Source organism: Aptenodytes forsteri, unplaced genomic scaffold (assembly GCF_000699145.1).
Source record: "Aptenodytes forsteri isolate BGI_AS27 unplaced genomic scaffold, ASM69914v1 Scaffold103, whole genome shotgun sequence".
Classification (NCBI taxonomy): Eukaryota; Metazoa; Chordata; class Aves; order Sphenisciformes; family Spheniscidae; genus Aptenodytes; species Aptenodytes forsteri.
Window position 1 is genome coordinate 5,718,929 of NW_008796051.1, and position 11,929 is coordinate 5,730,857.

At 36.6% G+C, this 11,929-nt stretch overlaps 1 protein-coding gene across 1 annotated transcript in view; it reads left to right on the forward strand.

Annotated features, from left to right (window-relative positions):
• Window positions 1-11,929, forward strand: part of TMEM117 (transmembrane protein 117) — a 234,622-nt gene that overhangs the window by 145,110 nt on the left and 77,583 nt on the right. The window contains exon 4 of the mRNA XM_009286248.2: window positions 6,966-7,063. Coding sequence (XP_009284523.1) covers window positions 6,966-7,063 — 98 coding nt within the window. The remainder of the gene's footprint in view (window positions 1-6,965; window positions 7,064-11,929) is intronic.

Genomic DNA, 11,929 nt, shown 5'->3' on the forward strand with positions numbered 1-11,929 from the left:
GGTCAGCGAGTGGTGAGCAATTGCATTGTGCGTCACTTGCTTTGTATATTCTTTTTTTTAAGGATTATTATTATTATTATTATATTGTATTTCAATTATTAAACTGTTTTTATCTCAACCCACGAGTTTTCTCACTTTTACTCTTCCGATTCTCTCCCCCATCCCACCGGGTGTCGAGGGGGAGTGAGTGAGCGGCTGCGTGGTGCTCAGTTGCCGGCTGAGGTTAGACCACAACACCTTTCCATCAAGGTAGTGGAGGCTACCTATATGCTAATCACGTGCTGGCTCAATTCTTTCTTCAGTGCTTTGCTTTGTGGCTAGGTGTACAAGATTCATAGGCTGAAACAAAGGACAAATTGCGAAAGACTCTGATTCTGTAGCTGCAGGAGGTGGGGAGTCCTGGAGGCCAATTCTTAGCCTAGGCGCTTTTGCATTAAAGTCAGTGGATAAAGCCTATAACACTGGTTAAACTTAAAGAACTGGGAGATCAGAGAATAAAAGTGGGCACTCCCATTTGATTGCTTTAATCAATGGTCCACTGTACAAAGTAAAACAATGCATCTATGGCATCGTTCCCTAGAAAGCTCTGCATTTTTAACCTCAAAAATACAGAAACGCATCCTGTGGAAACCTGAGTCAAGGACCTAGTCAAGTACCTCTGGTATTTGCATTGGCTGACCCTGCTCACTGGATTGGATCACCCTTTTGTGATATGAGTCATCCATGCTCTACAATCCTTTGGCTGTGCATACTCCTCTCCAGGACCTGCCCAAGGACCTTGGATTCTATAAGTTTGTTTGTCTGAATCAGCCTGCTGAGGGCAAAAGCCTAATTTTTAGGCATAGGATGTGTGAATATGGCCCTTTGCCTATCACGAACCCTCATCCCTTATGAGCCATCACGTATTTCATTGACTGAGTTAATGACACTTTGATGAGAAACACTAAGAAATGTAGGAAACTAGGCTGGGATTCATGTTACCAGACTTCCAGTGTCAGCAGTGTGAACATCTGAGCAGGTCCTGTTTTAGAGTGAAGAGAATAGGTACATCTTTACAACAGAACCTATTTTGAAATGAATGGCACCCCAGAAATGCCTTTTTCTTTTCACTGACTATAAAAAGAATCTACATTGGTCTAGATGCGTATGGCATATGTGCACCAGACATGGCGTGACTTCTACCGCTGGCCTTTTACCAAAACCACCAAGGTCCCTAAAAGAGTAAAGCAAGCTCTCCTGCCGTGTCAGCCTAAGATGGAACTGAGTTGAACGCCTTAAATAAAAATCATGCTGTGGCTTTATGTCTCACACTTTGTCTGTAATACATGATATTACCCAGACCTCTGCTTCTGCATTTGTAACACTAATAAGGAAGCAGTAAAGCAAGAAAAAATGTCTTCTGAAACATGGTGTCAAGGTTATATAAACAGCAAGTGCTTGCCACATGGCAGCCAGTATATTTTGTTGCATACATACAGTGATTTGTGTGCACAGTAGGGACTTGAAACATGGTAGGAAATGAGATGGTGCAGCTTAGAATTTTTTTGCAGAAGCCCTACTTCAATTGTACAATTGTTCCTAAACAGTTATTTATATTTATGAAGTGTCAGGGAATTTCCAGTTAAAAGAAAATTATTCTTCTTTTTTGTTTGTTTTAGATGTTTGGGGTTTTTTTAAAACAAAATTTATTCAGGAATTATTTCTGCTGATTTTGAAATAAGAAGTATAATTTCCAATTATTTCTGCTGATATTGAAATACGAAGTATAATTTCCAGAATAACTTGAATAGACCTAAAATAATTGCAGACCAGATTTCTCCCTAACTCACCTTTTGATATCTAAAGAAGTTTTTCACCACAAATTGATTGTGGGCTAGACACTGGCTTTATGGAGCATTCTGTCCTAACTCAATTTGGAAATTGAAAGGAAGTGCTGGCAGGGGCGACTTTTCTAAAGTTGCTCCTAAAGTGTATATATTTTTAGTCATTCTTGTCATCTTGTTGAGTTGTTATCCCTGCATGGATTGTGACTATGGCAGAAACTGCTATGGTAATATTCAAAAACCAAATCAAGATCTGCTGGCTAATAAAGAAGAGGCTTTCTGCTTCCTCAACAGGTGCAGAAATAAATTTGCATGGATCAGTAAAGACGGCAATAATTAATATAAGCCCCCTCAGTGTTTGTACAAAAGAAGTTCTTTAACTGGTTTTGGTGGAAATCCAGATGTAAGACGGTACATGTGTGCAAATACTGTGGATCAGGAAAACGGTTTTCTCCCTAACGTCCAGATGAAAGAAGCATAAAAGCATTTTCCATATAGGTTACTTTTGTACATCAAGTGAACAGCTCTGCAGTTTTTAAATACCTCAAAGAAGATGAAGACAAAAATGATGGATAGAAGCTTTTAATGACTGAATACTAAATGTTTCCCTGGTTTGGTATATGATTACCATGATGTAGTATAGTACTTGAAGACTGAGATATGATAAAGAATAGATGTGTAGTTAGTGGGACACCTATATATAGCTCTTACCTAAAAGCATATAACAGCAAAGCGAAGGGAGTGTATACACTCAGTGGTATACATTAGCTCTCATTGACTTCACACTCTGACTTCAGGAAACATAATTACTTTAACCTGATTTAGCCCCACTCTCTAGAAAAAAACCACGTACTTTTCAGAAACACATAAGCACTGTTGAGTCTTTGCAAAAGGTATCAGTGGGTTCTTTTGATGAGGAACGCTGTGCTGCATGAAACCACGTGCATGCACCTGCCCTGGGAAACTGCCCTCGGACCTGCCCCGACACCATGGCATCCTTACAATTTCTGAAAACTTTTAGAATTTATGATACTCATTCTTATCAATTAAATTCCTCACTTGCAGGACTGAAAATAATGTTTCTTGTGTAAAGAGTTTGGGGAGAGTGGAAAAGTGCTACTTGTGAACTATTTAAAGGCTGAGTTTCAAATTAAATTAATTTCGTGCTACTTATGAAGAGGTTTATGATTTAAAATAAGATATTTTGAAATTGTAAAATGATAAAAACAGAAAAAAATAACACTTATAATACTTGAGTCATGTACTTGACAGTGGTAGAAAGATGTATTTTGCCAAATGCAGAGTTATTCAGGCTACTCCATTTTCCAGCAATAGCACCATGATGTCTTGTCCTCCTGGCTGAGCAGTTGTGTATGAACAATTTCTTTACTGATATGAGATGTTGGAGTCCTACTGTCCACTAGACCTTTCACTGCTCATTGCTGTATCAAAATAATAAAAAAGATTTCAGAGTTCACCGTTTGGTTTGTATTCCCAAGCTTTTCTTGTGGATCTTGGCTTCTTCTACATTCTGTTAAATTCTGGAGGGCTACTCTTACCCTGTTTTGATGATTTATCCAAGTGTGAATAAAGCAATGAAAATCCGTCACTGAGGGTTGGCCTCTACTTAATGAATGTTACAGCATAGAATACATTGCATCCTAGAGAGCTTGTCCAGAGTCCATTTCTCTTTCAAGATACAGTTTCTGCAGTTTCTTATGTGGAGAAGTGCTGCTGTGAAACGATTTGATGGACTTTTATACTTCTAGGTTTCTAAAATGCAATTTGGTAGATGAAAACAACTTGGCCAGCAGCCCGTGCCACATTAGTTTTCCAGGAATGATCAGTTTGCGCTCTGAAGAAGACAGCATAGTTCCTAATAGTGAAGAATTTGGAAGATACTTTGAAGGCATGACCAAAGTATTAGGTCATTTTCTTCTTTTTTTTAAAGAAAGTTTCACTTGCAATTAGCTTATTAATAGAAAAGATACCTAGCCTTACCTGAAACTCCCACTGCAGACGTTGCCTCTGCTGGGAAGGATCCTGTGACTGACAACGTAGCATCGTTTGACATGACTGTCTAGGGAGGAGACATCTAAAGTATGTGCTGAGCATCCTGAGCAATACACTCAAAGAGCAACTTCACGTAAGGAGTAAATGATCCTTAAGGTGTCTTACTGTTCCACTTAGTATATCTCAGGTATCTTAGGTATCTTACTGTTTTGTTGGGGTTTTTTGAGTTTTTATAATTTTGCTTTCTGCACTTGTTGCTTGTGTAAGTTATTTGCTCTGACCATGAAAGAATCCCAGGTTCTTTCATCTATATGATCTGACATAATTTTTCAAATTATTGTAGTATATCAGATCAAAAGGAACGATTTAATGTTCTGTAACAAAAAAATGTGAATTGTAACATTTTGCTATTAATTTAATGATAGTAATATTCCTTTTTAAAAGCATTATAAGTTTTCTTCATAGTTAATGTGAAGTGAATAATATGAATAGTCAATAAAGTCATATTTTTATTTAGCAAAATGAAATTTAAGATTCTGTAATATATACAAGGCATACTAATTTTTTATGAAAATATTTTGCTGTGGCATGTGTGTAACTTAAAAAGTCAGACAAATGTGCACTTTAATACAGTGTAACGATTTCTCTCATGAGACATTAAATAAAATGAAAGAGTATACAGTCATTATAGGTAGGGGCCATTCCTTCCTGAATTAAAGCAGTGTAATTAATTGATTAAAATATATCACATCTCTTAGTTCAAGAAAAAAATACATTACTTAATTACTTTGTAAGTGGCTTTCCCTGTTTTATCTTGATTATGTAGGATGCATGCATACATAGAATTACTGGAGTGATCAATTATTTTTTATTCCTGAGTATCTGCAGTGTTTTCAAAAATAGTCCAGTAAAAAAGAGAGAAATGTTTGCTGGCCAGTAATTGCATTGTGAAATACAAAGAGAGAGAAAAAATATGCACTCATGCATCTCTTTATACTAAGTTGTGCAAATTAAATTAAAATTTATATTTTTTTATTTTTCTAAAAACTTCATTCTAACAGCAGCAATGAGGTTTTGATGTTCCTATCTAAAACTTATTTGCGCTATGACAGTGTTGAGTGCTTTTCTCCCGTGAGCCGTTTTCCACAGTGACTGTCCTTGACCAAACCAGAAAATGAATTTGATTTCTTTAATGCAAAAGGTAATTGGATTTCTCTTTATAGAATGCATCCCTTTAATGACTATCTCTGCTTCAGCCAATTTAGCTGCAACCGACCTGACATTGATCTGGTGGAATGACTTTAAATAAATGCCAAAGCTGGGAGATGAAAGACCAACTGTCTGATATCAGAAAGAACATTTCCTGCCTCATCTTGCCATTTTCCTCAGAAAATGTCTCCTTCTTGAATGTCATTCTTATGAAACATGTTACTCCAATAATTGGTCATAGAGCAGCAGATTGCGTCCTTCTACGAAATATAATAAGTATTTCCCAGAAAGTGTCTGGAGAAAATATTTTGAAAATTGAATAAAACCTCTCGAAATATCTGTTCTTCTTTGCAGATATTCATTACTATGTAGACTCTTCCTAAGAGAAAAAGGTATTACTAAAGTAGTGGATTAAGTCTTTACAGAGGTCTTGTCCAGCATTAAATATTTATCAAAATATTTATTTAGATAATAGGGATCTTATAAAAAAGTATCATAGCATAGTGATCTGAGAAAAGATTTACCTACATAAAACTATTAGTAAAGATGGCATTTCGGGATATAACCTGTTCTTTCTTCAGGCTAGGCTTAACGGAATCATAAAATCCTAGAACGTGTTTTTCTATTTATTTAACATATTCATTATCCTTTGGACCCAGCCCTTCAGGCTAATATGCTGAGCACTTTTAACCCCAAATGGACTTGGAACCAAAATTTAGAAGTTGAATGTAATTTATATGTAGTTTTAATTTAATCATGGTCCATGTGTTCTTTTCGATAAACACTGTTAATGTCGTTGATTGAAAGTGGTAGCTCACACTCTGGATGGTAAACTGTGTTTTAAAAACTCTGTATATCAAAATACATGTGGAGGAAAATAAAAGCAAGAAATCTTGGCTTCAATTTGAAGTTATTTCCTTCTGAAATCTTATTAAGAGTTATTTTCAGACTAATCAAAACAGTTCCTAATTTTCCACTGTGTACTGATACCAATGACAGATAGTAAGAATTTGTTTTACTTATCTGTATTTGAAACAGGTGCTCACCCCTCTTTCCTTTATCTGTTCAATTATTTCTTAATCTTTACATATGGGTAGGTTTTCCACTCTTCTGGATCTTTCGCACAACGGAGAGTTTACTGTAATGTAACTTTCGGTGCTTTTTAGTACAGTTAACTTGAAGTAAATGGATATGAAAACACAGCTTCCCAAAAGTGCAAGCGCCTGAGGGGTATTCACCTCCCTCATTTAGCTGAAAGTCATTTTTAATACTTTTGTGTTCCACCCAGAAGTAGTGCATGCATATGAGTCTCTGGACAGAGAAACAGATGGTCTCTTTGGATAGGAATTATGAAAATAAGAATAAATATTTCATACTTTTTAAATTTCGTGCAAGTTTTAAGGGATTTTTGTGTCTCTAGTCCCAAGTGTGCTTTTCTTACTGATACCAGGAAGCAAGAGGAGATTATAAATGGCATATAGTGCTTAATTCACAGGCTTGCACTCCTTGGCTGCAGTTCTGATTTCAAGAGTGGAAATTCTGCTGATGCTGCTCTCAGGGAAGTGGGTCTCCTCTCCCAGGCTGGAATGGAAAGCCTCGTAGCCATAGGGGAACGTAGCTTATGTACTGTAGGTTGCTGTAACTTTTAGACTAGGTCCTCTTCTTATCTTTGGATCTCCACAGGTTTCCTTGTTTCTCAAGGAGTTGCATGCACTTCTAGGGGCAGAATAGGTAGGCCAATATACTTTATCTTGATTGCAGGTAACACTTAGAGATACTATTTTTCTACGGTCTAACTATTAAAATTATCAGAACTGAAGCAGGCGTGTCATACATAAAATAAAGTGTTCGTAAAGTCTGTGTTAGTACTTTCTTTTGTGACACCAGTTTAACTGTGTATTATTTCTTCTTTCCCTGTAGGTCACTGATATGATGCTTCAGGACAAACCCTACCCAGACTGGGGAAAGTCTGCCAGAGCTTTCTGGAAGAAAGGAAACATTAGGATCATTTTATTCTGGTAGGAAAATAGTAAAATCAAATTATTGTAAATTAACCTTTTATAGAACATACAAAAATATATTTTCTAATTGTCTGTGGCAGGAAGAGATATAAAAGCAATGCATAGTTGGAAAAAAGTGAAACTTGGTCTAACAAAAAATTAAACATTACAAAAGCTGTACATGAGTGAACAATTCCTAATCAAAATAGTTGATGTAAAAACATAATTTTAAAATTGATTTATACTGTTTCTTTTGTATCTTTGATGCTGTTTATAACTGAGTTGCAAAATTTTTGCTATATGTGATAATAATTAGATGTCCCATTGTCAGTCCTTGTAATTAAGGTAAGTAAAGTGAGTGTCCTATTATAACCTTGAAATTAATTATAGTAATTCTTTGAATTAACACATGAATGGGATTTCAAATGGTGAGTCGGCCTCAGATTATTAAGAAAAATATTTAAAAATCAATGGGAAAAATTGCGAGTGGTAAGCATGTATTTGACCCTAAATATAGCCTCTTCCAGGTAAATTGTTAACTGTTAAAACAGAAAACAAATTGTGGCATGAAAAATGGAAGATGGAAAATGTATAGTCTAAGAGGCGGTCTGAAGACCTTATAGCTGAAGATGAAACAAACTGCAAAGATTTTTTTCAACTACATCAGAAGCAGAAAACCTCATGAAAATATCAGCAGACCTGCTGTTTTTTAAAGAGTTGATTTAGAAGGAATTGTTACAGAGAAGTTGAAAGATTTATTTACATGGATTCTGCTACAGAAAATGCAATGAAATATCTATACTTTTAAACTAGTAAAAATGAGATATTATATTAAATTGAGGCAATTAAAGGAAATAATAAGAGAAATTTAAAGACTAAAAAGAAAGCAGAATCAGATGGCTGATTGACTACAAACAGGGTTTATAAGAACTGAAGGGGCTGAGCTGATGCAAATTTTATTAGCACTTAATTGCCTATTGAAAAACTGAATGTTAAAATTTGGCTTTTGGTTTGGTTTTGTTGCTTTTTTTCAACAGACTAGAATTATCCTACTGGCCTGTAAGTCTGAGTTCAGTATTAGCTAAATGGATTGAATACATCATCAGTAATAGAATTAAGAGTAAATCTCTAGATTAAATTTTGCTAAAAGAAAGCAGGGTAGCTTTGCTGAAAGAAAACCTTCTGTGATTTCTTAGAACTCTTTGAACACGTCATCAAAATAATGGATGAGGAAGAAATGCTTGATCTAGTTTATTTGGACTTTCAAAAGGCTTTCGACAAAGTTCTTTACTAAAGGCAGTTAAGAAAACTAGTAACCCCCATGGAGTGTGCTGAACATTTAGGAATCATCTCAGAAATGTGCAATGAAAGGTATAAATAAAATAATAATTTTCTGCTACGTTGATAAAATGGGGGAGTCCCATTATTTAATGTTGGAAGTAGTATTCATTATTTGTATACATCATATTTATTAGGGACATGACAGAATTTAAAGATTAAATGAGTAATTTGACAAATGCTAGCATGGAAGCGGGATCTTAGAAAGCTAGGGGAAAAAAATAACATGATTGAAAAGTTTGAGTTATGGAGCAGAGTGGGTGGGGGGGCTCAAACAGCTCCTTGTCACCATTGCGGGACGTGCAAAGGAAGATTCTGTCTCAGTGTGCCGGGGTGGGCAAAAAGGTAAAGCAGATGAATAAAAACATGCTTAGATAGGTAACAAGCGGGCTAGCAATGATTACAGCGTCATTTGGTTAAGTCAGCAAAAAGCTCAGTCTAGAACATCATTGATTTTTTTTACCCTTGTCTGAAGAATAGCCTTGTCTGAAAGACTGGAAAGGAGATTAATTAAGAGTCAAGAAAAAATTAATTACACAAAAAGACTGGAAGAATGGAAAAAAGGGTTAAAAGCAAGGTGACATGATAGGGAGATTTCAAATTTACATGCCAGACAGGGAGAACAATAGAACACTATTAAAAGTACTTAAATATTGTTGCGAGAGATGTTTCGACTTCTTGCAGTCTGAAATGTTATAAATCCGTATTTTCTTTCAAATACTATTCACATTAGCAAATCCTACCAAAAGTTTAAAATGGAGATAAAGTAAAAAATGATGGTTCTTTTCATGCATGATTTTCATACTAAAGAGTATGCTTAATGGGGATTTCAAAACCTGAAGGCTGACATAAGTGCTTTTATTTTTAGCTTTAAGCAGTGAAATAAAATAGCCCTGGGCAACAGTCTACATTCTGTAGAGACATTATTTAGATAGTGCACGTTAGACATCAGTAAAAGTAAACTTTTTTTTTCCTAATAAGGAGGAAAAATAGAGGAGGGAGTTAAATTATTGATAATGTTATGTATGATAATGTGGGGCAGTTGCATTTCATTTATTGTTGCTTAAGCAGTGTGATGTGAGCAGCCTCATTTCTGAAATGTCCTAAATGAAGCTTCCTCAATAGTATGCCCTACACAGATACTGGTATGCCAAAATCCATTTATTCAGGACATTTCCTGGTGGCACACCTGTTTAGCAGAGATAGTGTAATACAGTGCACTGTATTTTAATTATTCCAAATACTAGATACGTGATGCACAGTTTAAAGTGGTTGATGAAACAAAAATTTTAGATACACGCTGGACTTGTTTTTCTGTTAACATCTTTTTTTTTTTCAGTTTTACTTTGTAAAATTAGAAAACGTCTATAAACGTACCAAAGACAGATGGATTGTCATGGGAATGAAGGCACCATCCACTTGTTTATAAGGGTTGATCATGTGACTGCTTTGTGTTTCTCATTTGGAAATGTTTTCAGCTCTCCAGTGCAACTAATTAGCAAAGGTTTTGATTTAGCTTATCATCTCCTGTTTTAAATCATTCCCTGGAAACATTGTCAGCAACTGGTTGTTGGTTGCTCCTGAGGATTTTGGCTGCCTTTCGAATGTCTTCACAATATAATTCTTCCACAAACAGCTCAGCTAGCTCAAAAATGGCCATTTGCTATTTGCTTTTGTCTAGCCCATCACTAAGGAGTTCATTTAAGTGCTTTCTACTTTTTTTTACAGTGGTAGGTTGGGGGTTTTTTGATAGAAAGGTCTCCATTTTGGTCATTTCCAGCTCTGCTAAATGGCTACTTCCACCACCCAGAGGCCCCTTTGTGTAACGCTGTTACAGTCTGTGTGATATTGCATAGGAATACAATGCAAATACAAACACACTTTCTTACAGATTTAGGAAAGCATATCGTCAAGATGGCTTTTTAGAAAGCAATGAAGTATCTGGAACCCTGGTGGAATTACTGGGATGATGCAGATGTGTTTATGGGTTACAAAAGAAAGATACCCACAGGGACTTAAATATCCACACCATCTGGCAGTCAGATGCGGCTGCGGTAGACAGACAACTGTCTCCAGTGCTCTGTGGTGACTGTCACTATTGCGATGTTATAAGCGCGAACGGAAATAGGCTGATTTATATTTTTGGCTATGTTGATAATTTGGCTGTTTTAGGAGAGACAAATTATATATGACATGAGAGGATTGGCATTTGAGAGAAGCAACAAGAAAAAAAGGTGGTTAAATTAAGCAAAATAAAGATCTTGGACAAGACTGACGACAAGCCAATAGCAGTAGCTAGTGATCAGTTAAATAAATAGGACAGTATAGAAGAGTAGCTGCTTTTATTGTTGGATATTAGAGGAAGCAGAGAGAGAAGTACAATGTGAGAAGACTGGTTATTTTGCAAATAATTTTTTATTCCCCCGGAACACTGGATAAGTCCAACCTATACTAAAGATCTCTTTTTTTTTTATAAGGAAACCACTTGTTAAGACAGAAGAAAGACAAATAAATACATTAAAAATGAACTACAGGTGGAAGAGAATAACGTTAAGAGAGTTCATGAAAAATTACTTAAAACTAATTTAGTAAATGGTTATGGGATATCTGTTTTTATAATATTTATAGTATTTTTCCAAGTGAACAAAACTGTGCAATATTGAGCTTTCTAGGTGGTACCCCGAGGTTTGCTGAGCGCATTATGCTCTTACACATCTGCACAGGAGCGAGCTCTCACAAGCAGTACATACAGGTGGCATTGCTAAAGGCGGTGCATGCTAATGCCACAGTATGTGCTCAGGTTATGTAGCTGTCGCCCGTATTAACATACAGGTCTCTGCCACCAAGGCCTGTGGTTAACCTCTGCCTAGTCTGTGCCTGAAATCACTGCCTCTTCATTACAATGTCTTCCGCAGTGGCCCGCCACATCCTGTGAAGAATCAAGCGTAGCAGTTAGAATAAAATCACCAGGACACCGCTGGGCTGTGAGTGTGGTTTGGTTAACAAAGGCAAGACCTGAATACTCTCTCTTAACAAACTGTTCCAATATTGATTGTCCTCAAAACTTTCCTAACAGAGGATGGGGGGGATTATAATGAGCAAGACATAAAGAGTTCTTCGTGTGAATTTTTACCTATAGGGAAAAAGAGAACACCAACAAAAAGAAACAAGATTACTGTGTATCCGGTTTGCCTGGCAAGGTTTTGGTAGTGGGGGGCTACAGGGGTGGTTTCCGTGAGAAGCTGCTAGAAGCTTCCCTTATGTCTGATAGAGCCAATGCCAGTCGGCTTCAAGACAGACCCGCTGCTGACCAAGGCCGAGCCCATCAGTGACGGTGGTAGTGCCTCTGGGCGCTATAAACATATTTAGAGAAGGAAGAAAAAAAAAATCACAGCAATTGCAGCTTGAGAGAGGAATGAGAATATGTGAGAGGAACAACTCTGTAGACACCAAGGACAGTGAAGAAGGAGGGGGAGGAGGTGCTACAGGCACCGGAGCAAAGATTCCCCTGCAGCTCGTGGTGAAGACCATGGTGAGGCAGGCTGG